Source organism: Carya illinoinensis, chromosome 6 (genome assembly GCF_018687715.1).
Source record: "Carya illinoinensis cultivar Pawnee chromosome 6, C.illinoinensisPawnee_v1, whole genome shotgun sequence".
NCBI lineage: Eukaryota > Viridiplantae > Streptophyta > Magnoliopsida > Fagales > Juglandaceae > Carya > Carya illinoinensis.
Window position 1 is genome coordinate 8,370,268 of NC_056757.1, and position 17,364 is coordinate 8,387,631.

At 33.4% G+C, this 17,364-nt stretch overlaps 2 protein-coding genes across 10 annotated transcripts; both read right to left on the reverse strand.

Moving 5' to 3' along the window:
• Positions 1 to 536: 536 nt before the first annotated feature.
• Positions 537 to 3,133, reverse strand: LOC122312511. 2 transcript variants are annotated; one of them, XM_043127147.1, is made up of 3 exons: positions 2,905 to 3,133; positions 1,347 to 1,506; positions 537 to 907 (listed from the first exon to the last, which is right to left on the reverse strand). In XM_043127147.1, exons 1-3 carry the CDS (start codon positions 2,981 to 2,983, stop codon positions 661 to 663), a joined length of 486 nt encoding a protein of 161 aa, XP_042983081.1. In that variant the 5' UTR covers positions 2,984 to 3,133; the 3' UTR covers positions 537 to 660. The 2 variants fall into 2 exon arrangements, with proteins under 2 accessions (XP_042983081.1, XP_042983082.1); XM_043127148.1 differs by lacking the exon at positions 2,905 to 3,133 and adding an exon at positions 2,207 to 2,232 and having other exon boundaries at positions 1,347 to 1,499.
• A 3,272-nt stretch (positions 3,134 to 6,405) lies between these two features.
• LOC122313280 (RNA-binding protein 2-like) lies at positions 6,406 to 16,446 on the reverse strand. 8 transcript variants are annotated; one of them, XR_006243348.1, is made up of 8 exons: positions 16,225 to 16,446; positions 13,479 to 13,600; positions 13,137 to 13,374; positions 12,981 to 13,042; positions 12,827 to 12,908; positions 7,151 to 7,402; positions 6,880 to 7,038; positions 6,406 to 6,787 (listed from the first exon to the last, which is right to left on the reverse strand). XR_006243348.1 is itself a non-coding variant. In XM_043128127.1 (7 exons), the coding sequence occupies exons 1-6, from the start codon at positions 16,316 to 16,318 to the stop codon at positions 11,057 to 11,059; spliced, it is 702 nt and encodes a 233-aa protein (XP_042984061.1). In that variant the 5' UTR covers positions 16,319 to 16,442; the 3' UTR covers positions 10,531 to 10,914; positions 11,041 to 11,056. The 8 variants fall into 8 exon arrangements, 6 of the variants coding, with proteins under 6 accessions (XP_042984063.1, XP_042984064.1, XP_042984065.1 ...); XR_006243349.1 differs by having other exon boundaries at positions 7,151 to 7,397; positions 16,225 to 16,445; XM_043128127.1 differs by lacking the exons at positions 6,406 to 6,787; positions 6,880 to 7,038; positions 7,151 to 7,402 and adding exons at positions 10,531 to 10,914; positions 11,041 to 11,160 and having other exon boundaries at positions 16,225 to 16,442.
• Positions 16,447 to 17,364: the final 918 nt, after the last annotated feature.

Genomic DNA, 17,364 nt, shown 5'->3' on the forward strand with positions numbered 1-17,364 from the left:
CACAAAAGAGTTAAATACAATAAATGAACCACTTGGGCAATAGCAAATATTGAGAAAATTGGGCATCACTTTGTTGGGTTAATGAAAGGGGAAAGTGTTTACTGTGTTGTGTGTGTTTCATGCTGATGTCAAATCTGTTTGGAGTGTCCATAATACTGCTCTATGTGATTGCTCTAAAAACAGACATACGATGTGCAATGCCAAATGATATAAAAGACTTGAGTTTGCCATTTCTAACACCGACTGGTTCAGGTAGATTAACAGTTCACGGTCCGACAAGTGGTATTAAAGTCAGAAGTCATTGTGAGGGACGTATTTTTGGAATAAGTCCACAATACCACTCTTTATGATCGTTCTAAAAACAGGCTTGTGAGATGTGATATTGAATGAATGCCATAAAAAAACCTTTGCATGGCTTCCCTAACACCAACGGGTTTTGGGTGAATTAGCAGCTCACAGTCCGACAAAATCGATGTTAGAGATAAAGCTGTCAGCTTCAGTCATTTTTTCAAAACTTGTAGCTATAGGAAAAGGAATAAACTATGAATCTTCCATATAAATTGATAATTAAAACCACACCAATTAATTACGTCCCAGATTATGTAATACATACAGAGATTTTACAATAAATTCATTGTCAGTTGATACCTTGAGATCAATTTATAGCACCCGGCCACGCTTTGCATCTGTCGAGGCAACTTCCAAATCCCCAATGAAGAAAAGTATTTTGTCCAAAATCCCTCTACAGGATTGCTCTTCTTGTGATCCTCCACCATTGAAATCTCTTTTTGTGTTTAAAGTACAACCAGTTGCCCCTTTCCTTTGTCTCCTTGAACCCAGATGGCGTTGAATTTCGCCTCGATGAACAAGATAGTAGTCCCCACCTTCTCTTATTATCTTCAGGCCCCTGGAAGCATTAAAATAATCGCAATCTCATTTGAGTATGTCCAAAAACTGGAGTTAGGATTATCCTACTAGTTTACTTATTATATTACTGTAACTTAAGTTACAAATCAGACGTGCTTCTCTTTATCCAAAACATAGACACTGTCAAAGAAGATATGCTCAAGACATGAAAAGATCAAAACACTTCGATGCTATATGTTTTGAATGAATCTGCTTTTCAGACAACCAACTTCTAGTGGATCTAAGCTTTGACTGATCAACACATCTATAAAAACTTATAGGAACACAAGAGCTTTCATGAGAATTTTACAAAAGTGATAGACAGGGAGCAGAAGGACAAAGGGAGCCACCGAGCATGTTTCAAAGGGAGGGCGAGTTTCAGTGTGAGGGTGATCAAGTTTTCCAGGAAGTAATTATATTAACTAGGGCTTTCAACTTACAATCCAAATCGATGACAGCGATCTTGAACCTCATACACTTCTTTCCATGATCTTGAACCTATAGGGGCATAGAACACAGCACTATCTCCTCCCCATCTTTCCCTGAATAGGTTGGACCATAGGCTGTTGTCCGAGGCCAACAACTTCCACTTCCTGCAAACTTTACAACAGCAAATCCTCATGTTCATAACTTAAAAATGATACCTCAAGCTTTGAATCAATAAGAAACAAAAAACATGGAAAAAAAAATAGGCAACTTTAAACATCTTGAAAATGGAAGTGCTTCTAAGAGTGTGTGTGAAAATTATACCACCCAATAAATTCATTGTTCTGAGTGCAGCAGCTAGGAACATGCTCCGTTGAACCGCTTTTAAACCTATTTTATTTTCTTTGTACTTCTTCTTTAGCATCAATAACAAAATAAATGTCAATAGTTCCACGAAATTCTACAACGATTTTATTTTACCAGATTTGGTCATGGTTAGGAAACAAATTATCTTAGTTCAGAGAACAACATATCTTCCGTTTTTATAATATGCTGGAAACTAAATTATCTGAATCTTCTTTCAAAGATGACCAGGCACTGCCTAATGCATATAACATACCATAGACTAAGAGTAATATGTCATATTAAGGGGTTTACATGGGTTTTCAAGTAAGCTAAATAGATATCTAGTCATATGTTAAATGTCCAACACTATTAGTATAACAAATTAAAGGATGAACAATGCCATAGTTGGGAAACATAAGCTATTAAGTAAAATCTTCTGAAGAATATGGTTACTACTATTCAATCAGGTTATATTTTACCTAAAAACATTATAATTGTACTATATAACTAGTTTCAGTTATCATTTTACCGTCTACCCATCAAGTGCAAATGAGAAACTTTCAACCTGTCAAGATGCATGAAAGAGTTTATATGAGAAATGGTACAGATATTTGAAAACAAGACATGAGCTTCCTGACTTGTTTTAATCTTTCAAGTTTGTACATTACAAGTTAGGTCCATTTATACACCCTCCAATGAATAATCATTCTTCTTTAGGTCCACTTAATTCCCATGTTCAACATTATTTGAAAAACTTGCAAACTTGGGTTGGGGAAATTAAACTCAATTAAGAATCAGGAAGTTTCATAACTTCTTAAACCACAAGAAAGCAAGTTTCCTTTTTTCTTTCCTCTTATTTTTTATTAATAAAAGAACAGCTTTTGTTTAGATCATTCAATAAAAAGGGTAAATCTATGATAGATCACAAATCTCTTTGACAATTAACAATTCCCATCATTAAGAGGAAAGAAAACAAAACCGATGAGAAAAGATGGGAGAAAAAGAACCACATGAATTCAGAAAAAACGCTTTAGATATCTTACTAACATTTCCGGAAATGGGAGAAATGGGAAACAGTGAGCAAGGGGGAAAAAGGATGGTAAAACTCGAGCTGAAACTCAGAACCCAATTCAGATCCAATCCAGAATACAGAAATCAACCCAGAAAAGAAAGCCAAAACCATGGTTGGTAGCAAAGAATATTAGAAAAACTTTGAAGTTGACTAACCTTGTTGTGCAATTGCAAGGTCCTGGTAATCCAAGAAACAGAAAATCTTAAGGCAGATTTCCAGCGGTAAACTCTCCATTTTTTTAAGTACAAACCATACAACCTTAAATCATGCCTTGGGCAATATCAGAGAGCAACCTGATATCTATCTTGATATGCTTTCCATGTCAGAACAGTTTCTTGTTTCGCTTCCTCGGGTGTTGGATTGGAACCAAGTGAATTTAGATGCTCGCTACGATATTACTGCTTTCGAGACTCATGGACACGTGTACAGCTATTTTAGCGAGTACTTGACTGTATTTTACAGGCTTACAAAAAGCTTCGATTACTGAGACATCAAGTTACAGTTAAACACGCCACGTGGCTAAACTGACCGCCAAAAAATACTTGCTTTGAGCAGCCTTATGCGAAATTTGCAGCGAGGGAGATGGAGTTTCAACAGAGAGTAGTTATTTATAGTTATTTTTGTATATTTTATTGATAAATAATTATATTAATTTTTTTAATATATAATTAATTATATTAATAAAATATATAAAATAATATGTAAAAATTATTGCATATAAAAGTTTAATTTAACAAAATTACCACGATTTTATGAGGGAGTAATAATAGATGCAGTTTTAGAGTGTGTAAGTTTTGCATTTTTTTTATTTTTAAAAGAGTGAAGTTTAATATTAAAAAAAATATTTTTTTTATATAAATTTTATATTTATCTATTTTTTAAAAGAAATACGTAAAATTTATATACTCTAAAATTGTAAATATTATTTCTCTTTTTAAGGTTTCTTTCGAGTTTTAGTAGTGTTAAAAATGTTAAATAGTTTAATGATAAAATTAAATTTTTTGATGTTATATATTAAAATATTTTTAAGTTTAAGTAATTTAAAAATATTTCTAAATTTCAGATTATAACTTTTTATGTCAATTCTATTTTAAAAAATATATTTTATATATTATTTTTAAATAAACCTAACATATTTGAAAGAAGTATAGACATATGATTACTAAATAATAAATAATTTTTTAATAATAAAACTTATTATTTAAACTCTACAACTATAAGTCTTAAGTTAAAAATTATATTATCCTCCATAATTCCAAATATGCAAATAAATCTGAATTTTTTATTGCAATTCAACACTTAAATGACTTGAATATCACAAGTGTGAATAGTACTAATAGGTTTTTTATTTGGAAAAATATTTTGAAAAGTATTACAGTTACAAAAAGATTTTATTAAAATAAACTAATAAATTGAGATAATTTCATATGATACGTTAAATTTATTTAATAAAAAAAATATAATCTATCGTAATATATCAAGTCACGTCAATTTATAAATTTTATTTTTATAAAATTATTTGATAGCGAAAGCATTTCTCAAACATTTTCAGCCGTTTAAAAACAAAATAAGAAATCTATCTAATCCACGTGTCTTTTCTTTAAAACAAAAATCAGGCTTAGGTTTATTCCATCTACTTGGCAACTAAAGATGAAGTTTTAGAGGATGATAGAATATAATTTAGATACTTTGGTCGACTTAAATTTTTAGGACAAACGATAATTTAACATAATAATTATAAGTAATGTTATATATAATCGTAGAGTGTACAAGTATCATTAAATCGTTTTGAAAAAGAGTATGGTTTATTATTAAAAAATTAATTTCATCTCATATAGATCCTGTATATTTTTTTAAATGATTACATGGTATTTATATTTATGACTGTAATTATTATTTCTCAATAATTATACTCTCGTTATTCCTAATTTTAAAATATTATTTATATATATACACACACATATTAATTATCCAAGACAACATGAAAGGGGCAAGTTTTAACATCATCACAAGCAAAGAGAAAAAGGCTATGACTATTCTGATTAATTTGATATGGTCAAACGAACTTTTGCTAGATCATATTAATTATTTTTTTAAAAGGAGGAATATGGGAATCTATTTGAGCTTAAAGTGGGATTCAATTCTTTACTAAAAATGACAAATGATCTTAACCAATTTCTAGCTTTCTCAAACTAAATTATACCACCACCATCACATGCTTGTAAGGAAGAAAAAGTTCTCCTTTTAAGTTGTTGTCTCAACTTGAGGGTCTCAAATGAGAGAAAGATAAATACATCGGATCATGCGGCATTTAGCTCATTTAAATCTGTTGAACAACATTAAAAGAGTAATAAAAGCTGTATTATCCACTAAATTGGGTTTGGATGTTAAGAAGTGTTGAGGTATGTTATGAATAATAGTGAAAAAATAAATAAAAAGTAATAATAAAATATTTAATAATAATAAAAAGTAAGTGAAAAGTAATAATAAAATAACAAATAGTAATGAAGAGTGTTGAGAAGTGTTGAGTATGTCTCAACACCCAAACCGGCCAGTTCGGACAACAACTTAAAGATGGACCTTGATTATATACTGTATAGGGATTAGATTTTCTTATGTGGATTAGATATGGCTATAGCCTTGCTAGTTGCTTTCCAATATTGTGCGTACCAACTAGCATACAAATTACAAAGTAGGTCAGTTGCGATTGTGTGTTTTCTTTTCATGCATTCTAGCTTTTTCTTCTTAACCACTAAATTTTCTGTCTTTCTATATATAATTACAATATATTTGTACGGCAAACTAATATTTGACATGCATTAGGGAGATAGGAATCCTTAGACTTCTACATATAACTTGTAATCTTAGACAATAATTATATGTTAGCCAATTTATGAGTGCTCCTCGATTAACCCACTATTTTGTCTTTCATATCTTACATTACATCAAGTGAATTTCATGAATTTCATTTTTACTTTTATGCATCCCCTGAGCTTCGGGCTCATCCAACGCTGATGGGTTTCTTTAATTAACCTACTATGTTGTTCTTTATATCTTACATTAGGTCATACGAATTTCATAGATTTTATTTTTACTTATACGCATCCCTAAGCTTTGGACTCATTTCGATGTTGACAGGACTAGCAATCCTACCATTAACTATTTACCATAGGTTACATTTTTTTTTTTTTTTTATTAGAGACTTCTCTAAATTCTTGACTAGGTAAAAACAATCTCTTGTTACTCTCTCTAGTACAGAACCGAGGTATCGTGCTCTTACTGGCACTACATCAAAGCTTTTATAGTTACGTTGGCTATTGGCAAATGAGTGCCCATCAATCAATTTGTTCTTCCATTTATTGTAACAATCGAAATGCCATACAGATTGTTTATAATGATGTTTTCCATAATCATACCAAACATATCGAAATTGATGGTCATTTCATTAGACATTATCTACAACAAAGTACCTTGCTTCTTTGCTCCATCTCTTCTAAAGACTAGTTTGCTAATATTTTCGCAAAATCTCGCCAACCCTATCGTCTTCGTGATCTTGTTTCCAAAGTTAAGCTTGCTTTACCATCTAGAGTTAGCTTGAGGGGGATGTTGATGTATATTTGATAGGTCTAGAATATTACACTGATATTGTTTGAATATTATGGCAATATTGTTAAACAATGTAAATACTCTAGGTCAGAAAATCTTGTGTTTATTTATTTCCTTACATCACTTGCCTTTCTTTTTCCCTATAAATAAAGCCATCTTACAGCACACAATCATTCAATTAAGAAATAGAAATTCCATTCAAATTCTATTTTACTTATTTTCTTCAATTGACATTCCCATATTCACCAAGGTTTCTGAAAGAATCAATTAACATTCCCCGTAACCGAGGTTTCCGAATATTCATATCAGTCCAGCAAGTCCACAGATAAAAGATGCCTCAGGAAAGACACGGACCAATGGGAAACTCCAGGGACTGCCCTTTGGGAGCATAGAGTTCCTGTGTGTACCAGCCATTACTGCTATGTGAACCACCTGTAATAACACCAATTGTCGTTTTTGAAGAGTGTATTGCTATAAATTATAGCTCTTATATATGAATACCAGAAACAGAAAACAAAATCGACCTGTGTCATGAGCATCCACCTCAGTGAAATCTTCATGTAGTTGCCAAGCTTAAAAGTCTGCCAGCAAAATTTAGAGGTTGAATCATGCTGATGCATCCAAACACCTTGAAGCACATGCATCATGTGTTCCAACATTCAAACCCGGCATCTGAATCAGCACTGACAGATGCACAAAAAGTGCTAAATATCAGCATAACTTCCATTTTAACAATAATGCACATGGAACAGTGGTGAAAGATGGTTTAAACATTATAGCTTGACATTTATTTACCTGGTTTGTGGTGGTGGCAGTGATGACACCAATTGGAAGAGTGAAGAAAAGGGAAAACGGCACAAGCTAGCAGTTCGCCCCGCCAAGGAAATTATAGCTTGACATTGTTATACTCACAAGCAAACATTATGAAAGCAATGCTCGGCACAAGGATGACAAGAAACCACCTTGTAGGAACTGATTTGTACTTCTTCATAAGCTTGGTATGCATATCCTTCTTTTTCACTCCCTCCAAGGGCGCCTTTGGCTTTGCTTCAATATACCACAGCATTCGATCGGTGCAACTCAAAAAAAACTCTTACAATGGCTTATATTGTAACATGAAACAGTCAATTGCTAACTTAATTACTATCTTCAAATAAAAAAACTGGGCTATAGAGGCAAAGCAAGATCATAAATGGGCATTTCTTTCATAAGCTCTGGAATATTTCTTCTATGGCAAATTAGTTAAAGGAATTCGAAAGGAAAATCTATGCAAACTTCTATGCATGTATACCAAAACACATAAAAACATTTCAAAGGGACAATAATGAAAGAATAGATCATAGTCTATTGATCACCGGATGCATGTCACCATTTTTTCATAATCCATATTTTTTTCTTTCAAGAGACATGACATTTGTCTTTAACTAGGGGTGAGATTCAGCCGGTCCAGACCAATCCAATCCAATTTTAGGAGGACCGAACTCATTCAATCCGGTTCCGGTCCAGGGGTTTTCCACCCCAGACAGGACCGAATAAAAAATAAAAATAATATATAATTTATATATACTATTTATATAAATAATTTTATAAATTAATTATATAATTTTTAACTAATACTAATATTTATAATTATATACTAATACTAATAGTCTAATATTATAATATACTATAGTTATACTAATATAGACTATATAGTTATATTAAATACTATAAGTAATAATAATACTTATACTAATATAGTTATAATTGTATCACTATAAGTATATCTATATATATTTAGTAAGAATGTATTATTATATTCTTTAATGTATAACTATTAACTATAATATATAGTACTAGTATATATTAATATATTAACATATTATAAGAGTTATGGTATAAATTATAATATATCATATATGTATAAATTTATAATAGTATTAGTATAGTTAATTTAATATGTAATATGTTAGTATTAAATCACTATAACTACATAGAGTATTAGTAATATAGTATTTAATATAACTACATAGAGTATTAGTAATAAGAATATTATTATTATTTAATATAGTATGACATAAGAGTATTAATAAATGTGCGGGATTTGAAGAGATATAGTAATACTAGTATATTACATATAGTATTACTATTATTACATATAATTATTAGTTATAGTATTACTACTAGTGTATTATTAGTTATAGTAAATAAGTTGATAACTATTACTAATTTACTATATACTAATAGACTAATAGTATTAGCATATTACTAATATATATTAATATATATAATAGTATACTATATGTATATATATTAAATATATCACAATTTAATTACATAAATATTAAACAAAATGTCCTTAAATTAAATTAAAAAAAAAAAAGGCAAATGTGGACCGAACATACCAAATAGGTCCGGTCCAGTCCGAACTCTCCCACTCTTTAACTCTGGAAACCATGATAATTCAAAGTGATAATTTCAATATTATATATATATATAATCTCTTTATGCCACAAATTAAATCCAAATCCAAAACAAGTGAAATTATTATTATTATTATTATTATTATTATTGTTATTATTATTATTATTTTAAAATGATAGTTTACCTACAGTAGTACTTGTCCGTAGCATTTCTTTGACGTGGAAGAATACAACAGAAGAAAGACAAGTAGATAAGGAGTTGGGGCCAGGGAACAGAGCTCGGATCAAACCGTTCGTGATGTTTAATACTGCCTTCAGCTTTACGTTGTCCAGTCAAAATTTCAAAGAGAATCTTATCCCAAAACTGCTATCACGTCAGGTAATATCTATTTACGTCAGCTTATTTCCGAAGACGTCGTATTCCACCCATCAATATTATTCTCATCATAAAATGATTCAAGGCTATAAGCAAATTTGCTTTGTTACTAGTTCAGTACGGATAGATCAATAAATGACCTTTTTCTCCTTTACTTTCTTTAGAAATCTTCCTCCTGATATAACTACGCTCTTACAATTTCCATGTGTATATATATATATATATATAGAGAGAGAGAGAGAGAGAGAGAGAGAGAGAGAGACACCCTTTTTACAAAAAAGGAAAAAAATGGTGAAGGCTTAAAGCAAATTCTCAGTAAAAATAAATAAAACAACAAAATCTCAAGCAAAAATAAAATAAAAATAAAAATAAAAGGAGAAGACGAAAGAATTAGGAACTCAAAGCTCAACATTTTAGGGCGTTACAACTTACAACCCAGATTTTCATGAAATTCAGCTTTGTATCAGCCTTCCCAACAAGTACCCCAGACTAAATGCATGATCATATCCACTAACTCCCCTATGCAAGTAGCCAAGTTAATCACAGCATTATTTTTTCCTTGCCAGGATTATCTTACTTCTATACATGCAGCAATGGGGTCGTAGCACAGTATTCTTAAGAGTCATCAAAAGCACCAGGTATCACAATTTAAAAGAGCCAGGAATAGTCCTCAAACACCAGGCACATCAGCATCTGGTAAAAGTAATGAGCAATATATGGTTTGCCCAAGCCTCCACTAAGCAGAATAAATACCCTCTTTTTTGCAGAAACTTTCATCCCATGATTGCATATGCATTATGAGAAATCACCAATGCTGTCGCAGGGGATATAACGATCAATACATCACCCTAGGAAGAAAAAAATAATAGCATACAAACTACTGACCTAGTTCATGACAATGAGCATAATGTGACCTATTTGATGTACCACCCAATGTCAACTTGATGATCAGAAAAAAGTGGCTTCGAAACCCAGTTAGCAGAAATCAAACAAATACTCAAGGCAACGCTTACAAGCAGGCTTTGAGCATTAACATCATTGTTGCAGTCATGACCATAGTCTCAGTTTACATGATAGCAAATTATCAAATCTTGTTCTCAGATAATAAGCAAGAGATGTAATTGGCTTCAGCTTTTGGATCACTGTAAAAGCTGGTTTCCTACATCTCCTCTATATATTATAGGCAACCAGAAAGCTCAAAACCAAAAAAAGAAAAAAATCCAATTAAAGGAGATGTTTCTATGCTTGAGAAATTCTTCAGCAGAAAAAATAATAAGGAAACCATAGATATAGTGAGTGTTCAACATATAGACTCAAACTTCACCAGCTTTCTCTACCTTTTTTTCCTTTTTATATATATATAAAAAAAAAGTTGTAGGTAGAGATTTAAGAAATAATTTCAGGAAAATGTTAAATTGCAAACAATACATCACATTTTAATGTATAATGCTACATATTTTAATGATCACCACACTTCCGCTGCTAGAAATATATGTCGGAACACATATTAGGCCTGAGAGGCAGGACAATATATAAGTTTACACCATCTCCAACTAAGGATAAATATAGCAGTATTTGGAAACATTCTTTAGTGATTAAACGCAGAAATAGTTCACAGAATTCAAAAATAGAAAATCACACTCCAAATCTCTAGCAATCGCCCCAGACTCAACGAAAACTGCAAAGTTCAAGTTGTTCCTAACAAAAGCGCTTGTAATTCACGAAACGGCAAGTCTGTCGCATTGCCCCTCATTCTCAAACCTCCCATATTCGAGTGAATCCTACAGAGAAGCGTCGTCGTTCCATGATTTAGCGCAATCTATCGTTTTATAAAGAAGTTTTCTTAGTCAGCACCTATCGGTCATGAATAATAAACAGCCGAACGGGTGGAAAATAACGTTTATCACCTGCAAAACTGCAAAGTCAACGCTTGCCACGGTGCCCGCCACCTGACCTCGCACCAGGATAGCGAGCAAATTGCAACCTTAAACTGACCGAGTCACGGTCATGCTCATCAAAGATATAACCTGCAAAATCGAGCTTCACTATTTCACGCTGAACATCTAGCCACGTTTTCAACGGTTAATTAGGTCATCAGCAGACAGATGATATAAGACGTGTGCATCATTACCCAACTTAAATACATAGAAAACGCAAAGTAAACGTGACAAACAGTCAACCACTTTCCCTCACACCCAGGACACAAGCAGATCCACCAATTGTTTCCTGATTGTCAAAAGGGCGATCCATAGGGACAACGCACGAAATTCTGCAACCTTCCCAAGATAAAGCTCCGTCATCAAGCTTCCAGTCTGTAGCTTACACACGTAACAAAAATGAAGGAATATTTTGCCAGCGTTTCTGTTTTAGTTAGTCTGAGGTTTCAATTGGTCTAGAACAGACGAGGAAAAGGTGAGCCTAAACAGAGCTATTAATGGCATCATCATTTGAACCAGCTGGCACGGTTTGCCAGCCATGTGAATAAATCAGCCTCCTTAACCAGTATAGGTAGCCTATTTGGCCAGTTGTGCTAAAAATCCATGAAGTCGATTAAACCAAATTTCTTTTCCTTTTTCTAAATGTGGATGAATTGCAGAGTCGAATCGAAAACCTTGCAAAATGTGCCACTCAATATTATGAACCTACCTGATGAGCCCAAGAGCAAATCTACAGTGTCAAACCATATCAGTAATAAAGGCAACCTTGTCAAATGCCAATAAGAAATGGCTCAAGAAAGAGCTGCTGGTTTTAAAACGACCCAAGAACATGACACACAACAATAGGGTTAGGATTGGGCATAATCAAGTTGCAGTTAATTCAAGTTGATCCAAATATGACCCAATACATAAATGGGTCAAAACTCAAACGGGCCACACCAGGTCAACGTAATACAAGCATGTCAGGTTCGGGTCATAATGATTGAGCTGTTTAATTATTCAAGTCATGACCTGATCCAATTGACAGTCCTATCAAAAACCATTCTTTTGCAGTAGAACTTCCATACCCTTCAAAGTGAGTTTCTCGCCTTAATTTGAGATATACAAGCTGCCGAACTAAGGATTTGCAAAGTTTTTGATAAACTTATAAAAGTTTTGCAAACCTTTGAAAGCTCAGGGTTTCAAATTACAAAATTCCAGTGCTAATTTTTTCGTAATACGTACATAACTGTTCCTACAGAAAACACGTTTTGCTTACATGATAACAAACATGATATTTTGGAATTTGCAAACTGATTTCTTTCTTTATTAACATTATTAATTCCAAGACTCCAGTTTCGCCATTGGTGTTTTGCTTCTCAGTAGGGAAGGAACTCTTAGAGCCAGCGCAAAACCACAAAATGTTATAACATCAAGGTTAATCATAAGATTAGACGTCAACAACAAATCTGAATGCTCCCCCAACCCCAACAACCATCAAACAAGCACATACGGATATGCACACATAAAAGTGTAATCCTCGAGTAATGGCAAAACACATGCATATCAGAAAAAGCACACGATTCTCAGGTTTGGTATACCCTGTAGCAAAACCATCCAATGCCCTCAGTGTACAAAAATGAAGAAAAATATTCCAGGAAAATGTGTATTTCTCCAGTAACAGCTCAACAAAGCACAACAGAGACAAATAAGTAACATAGTGGATACAAAGACATGGCGTTAAAATTCTTACAAGTAAATGGTATAAAAAGCTCACCTTGCAATGCATCCATGGCAGTGGCAGCATGGGCTGGACTTACAAAATCGACAAAACAAAGTACCAATGGATCTCCCCCAGGCTGCACAGATTAATTAATATCAGTGAATACATAAATGTGCTTAATATTGACCATGCACTTGTATAAACTTACATGTCTTGATTCCTTGCTTACGAGTCTCACTTCTTTGTAACCAACAAATGGACGAAATATATCTGTGACCACAAGTGAAGGAACAAGACTATGAAGGGCAAAGTGCAAAAATAAAAGAAGTGCAAGCAACAGTCAGGGTAGCCTATAGAAGGATACGAGCCACTTCCCGTCGTGTACAGTTGGAGGGCAAGCCCTCGACAAATAGTGTACTGGAAGCATCGGGAGGAAGGGGAACCTCAGGCCTTCCACCTCCAAATCCCAAGGTTCGGTCCTTCACAGTAGTACCTGGTTCCACACTCCCAATACCCACAATTCGCGGATCATCGACAGCATGACCCGATAATCCCCCACCAAGTGGTCTAGCAGATTGTCCCCCACCATAAGAAGAAACTTGCTGAAATATTGCATTTTACCATTAGACCTCAAGATACAAATGAATTAGGAGTGGCAAAAATTGTATCCAATACACAAAAAACAATACAAATAATTATTTCTTACTGCACTGCGAAGGTAACGATCATAGGACGCTCCAATGGAGTCAGTATCTCTAATTCCGCGAAGCGTTCCTCTATCATCATCACGAGAAAAATAGCTTGGCAGCTCATGACCACTAGGGATATCTTCAAAAGAAAGCACATACTACAGTAAATGACCAGAAATATAAACAAAGTGAACAACACATTAGGTCACATTCTCAAAAAAAAAAAAAACGTTCACACCATTCAAAAGGCAGAAAAAGATTGCATATTGATAATAGATGAGCTCCATTAACAAATGCACTTAGTTTGTATTTGATTTCCATGTATTGCAAATTTTCTATTTGGGCTGCAAATGTATACATGATTTAGGGATTCATGTATAAGGTGCCAGATGCAAGATCAAATTGAGACAAGTCTTACATGAATTTGAAGGCACTGATGCCAGTAATCTAGGATAAAACATATTCTAAATAGGTCATTATTTAAAAGTTATAACTTTTCTGATGCAGACGAGCATAATTTTTAACTATCCAGAGAATAGTTTTGTATTTCTTATTTAAGCTTTGTCAACAGTTTCTCGGGTTTGTTACAAGTCTTAAAGAGTCTTTTCTAGGATTTATATAAATATATATACATATATGCAAAATTTTATTGAAGGAAAATGGCACAAGCCAAGCACACAAGAAGACTACAAGAAGAGAAATCAACTAAAACAACGTGAAAAGGAGCAAAAGTCCTTAATATCTAGTAGGCTGGAAACTTGGGGGCAGTTGTGAGCTTTTTTTCAAGATTCGTTTAGGTGTTTTTCTCATTTTGAGAATCCTAGTCCTAAAAGGACAGTAAACTGTCTTTCAAATATTTCTGTGTACTAAAATAATTTAGTTGTGCATCTTCTTCCTTCATTATTATTCTTGTTACACTGTGGTACTCAAGATGATGATCAATAGACTCTACATTTTTGTTACACGAACAATAGCAATTCACATCGATGATGTCCCCTGCTTCCTCAGGTTATCTAACATCAATATTTTCCTAATGCACTTCCAAGGAAACGGGGATACCACAGGTAAGGTTATAAAATTTTTAGTGTGACTTTCACTTCAAAATTCTCTTCGATGGAATCCAACATATACCATCCACACCTCCTTGTCTTACTCTGAAATTATACATCTTCTCAAAAAGAAGAAGAAGAAGAAGAAAAAGAAATCAAACCCACCTTCCAATCTTGAATGGGTACGTTAAAAATAATATCCCATTTTGTATTTGCATATTCTCCACCACCCACGCAACCTTACAATGGGCAATAGTATACAACTCTGGATAAGATATGTTCAACGTTTAATTCTGACACTGCACGTTTTTATTTTTTTACACAACACTGCACACCACACCAAAAACTAATCTTAGAACCATCACCCACTACAAATTTAATAACCTTTGACAAGGAATCTCACTTCATCATTACATATTTTGACGACCCTACACCAAAAGGTCATTTCCACCTTAGAAAACCACCCACCCCTCAAACTCCCATACTTGGTAACGATCACCAATCTCCAAAAAGCGTCTTTCTTTGTCACATAAACCAATAATGCATGATTAAATTGGGAAATATTTCAAACCCCCAAACTACCTGATTTCATTGAGTACAAATACTAATTCTATCCTATCTTTTTCAACCCATCATCAATCAACAAACCTAACCTTCTCCATATACAATCCCAGAACAGAAAGCCACAGATTTTTCAACCCTAAAACAATCACATAGGCAATTGTATGTATTTTTATTACTGTCCTAGATGACTTACCTACATAGGGTGGAATGTCTACACGTATTCACCAAATCTGAGATAAATCCCTTACATTCTATTGCACATACACAAGTAATAGATATGAACGCAACCCAAAACACCAAAAAATTAATACAGAATATCTTGTAAACTGAGGAGCATATGTAATAAGAGATCAATCAGTGATGAGAGTCCTAATATGTAGGCCCCATATGTACAATCCTGAACTTTTTCAATACCAAACATGTCAAAAATAAAGGTCTAGAGACAAGTAATGGGACATTTAGACAAGAAAGGAGCAAACAAATAATAAAGTGTGTCCTCATTATGCATAATCACAAAGAATTCATATCTACTTATCCAATATAATCTCACCACCACCTCAAAAGTTTTGATATCCTATTTTTGTTCCGCCAAACAAAACAATGAAATTCATTCATGTAAAAATAAATTAAAAAGAAGGCAGAGCTGTCACAATCCATTAAATTTGCTGCAACCCAAGCAATGATTTCTAAGAAAAACCAGAAAGCAAATCAAATAGCGGAGAAAGCAAGACTTGATAGCTCAACCTCCATTTGATAGCTTAGAAAACGTAATAAAGTAAAAGATATCAACGAAATAACCACAGGTTTCCAGTTTGTTCAATCCCAAAAACAAAACCGAAAGAAAAAAACAAAGAAATGAAATAAAAAGAAGAACTCAAGAACTAGGTTTTTTTCCAGCTAAAAAAAGCAATTTTTAAATAACCCAAACATTCAAAAACCGAAAGTTTGCTTAATTATAGTTTCCCAGTCCTTTAATTTTCTTTCTTTCAGCTTCGTCACTGACCAAACGGGGAAGAAAATCTACAAAAGAAGACACGAACGGCAATTACCGAAAACCCTAAATTCCATCACCTAGCAATACCAGAAGTAACGCATGATGGAGTAGCGCATAAGAGGTAAAACTAGAGACGGAGAAAGAGAGGTTTATTACCGTAGTCGGAGCGGGAGCGTTTTCCGACAATCTGGGGGATCGACTGCGACGGCGGCTGCCGTGAGTCGCCGTACCTCCAATAAGCATCCGCCATGCTAGAGAGAGAGAGAGAGAGAAGACAACAGACGGGGGAAGCGAGGTTTCCACGGTCCTCGAAAGTGTCTTTAAAGAGACCAGATCAGAAGGAACAAAGAAACGATACCATCGATCTCCCAAGGTAATGAAGTGTTCATCCCCTGTTCAGATGCTCAGTAAGGGTAAAATAGGAAGAAAAAAAGTAATAGATAAATATTGAATAACAGTAAATAATAATATAAAATAATAAATAATAATACGGTAGGTTAAGAATATTTTACCATCCAAACTGGTAGTTAAAATTAAAATTATTTTATTTTTAGGGCTTTAGGCTTCAATTTCTTTAAGAAAACCTCTAATTTTAAGATAAACATCGGTAATTTAGAGCACTGGCATTGGATTAGCAAAATGCCAGTGTCTTTTATATTTTAGAGAATCTTTACTAAATTGAACTTACATTAAATTAACTAAATTCTTTTCATCTAAAATATTAGTTACAATAAATTCATCTTACATTCTATATATGAAAAGTATTGTAGTTCCTTCATACCAGTATTTTATTATTTTCTGTCCCATGGTCGTTTTCCTTTTCCTTCCTGCTAGTCTATCTCACGCCTGTTTTCCTTTTCCTTCCCGCAACCATCTCCTTCTCCTTCTTTCATGCACATTCTTTTCCTTGCAGATATCCTTCTTCACACAACCATCTTCGTTTTTTTTTTCCTTTTCTTTTTTTATTCATTTTCCTTTTCTTTTTCTTGCACATATCCTTCTTCACACAACCATCTCCTTTGCAGCAGCTGCTCAGAGTTTCTCTCTAAATCATATACCAACGACACGGTAAGACCTGAAAGCTTAACCTTGATTTTTTTTTTTTTTTTATTTTGCTCAATTTGTTTGGAATCGGCTAATGGGACAAGAGGGAGGAAGGTTCTTACTTTATTTCCAACTCGGGATGATTGAGTTTTGGTAATTGTTAATGTTTTCTTTAACATTGAAGTTATCGTTTGATTCGGTTTCTGAGTTTTGATTTTATGTTAGCTTCCGATTTTTTTTGTAAACTAGATA

Coding starts and splice junctions, on each gene's coding strand:
- LOC122312511 (XM_043127147.1), bottom strand. CDS start 2,983: ATGGAGAGTTTACCGCTGGAAATCTGCCTTAAGATTTTCTGTTTCTTG. Junction 1,507..2,904: donor CCTTGCAATTGCACAACAAG/GTTAGTCAACTT, acceptor GCTGTTGTAAAG/TTTGCAGGAAGTGGAAGTTG. Junction 908..1,346: donor CGCTGTCATCGATTTGGATT/GTAAGTTGAAAG, acceptor TAATGCTTCCAG/GGGCCTGAAGATAATAAGAG.
- LOC122313280 (XM_043128125.1), bottom strand. CDS start 16,318: ATGGCGGATGCTTATTGGAGGTACGGCGACTCACGGCAGCCGCCGTCG. Junction 13,601..16,224: donor ACGCTCCCGCTCCGACTACG/GTAATAAACCTC, acceptor TTTCTTTTGAAG/ATATCCCTAGTGGTCATGAG. Junction 12,652..12,826: donor TGCCATGGATGCATTGCAAG/GTGAGCTTTTTA, acceptor GTTTTGCTACAG/GGTATACCAAACCTGAGAAT.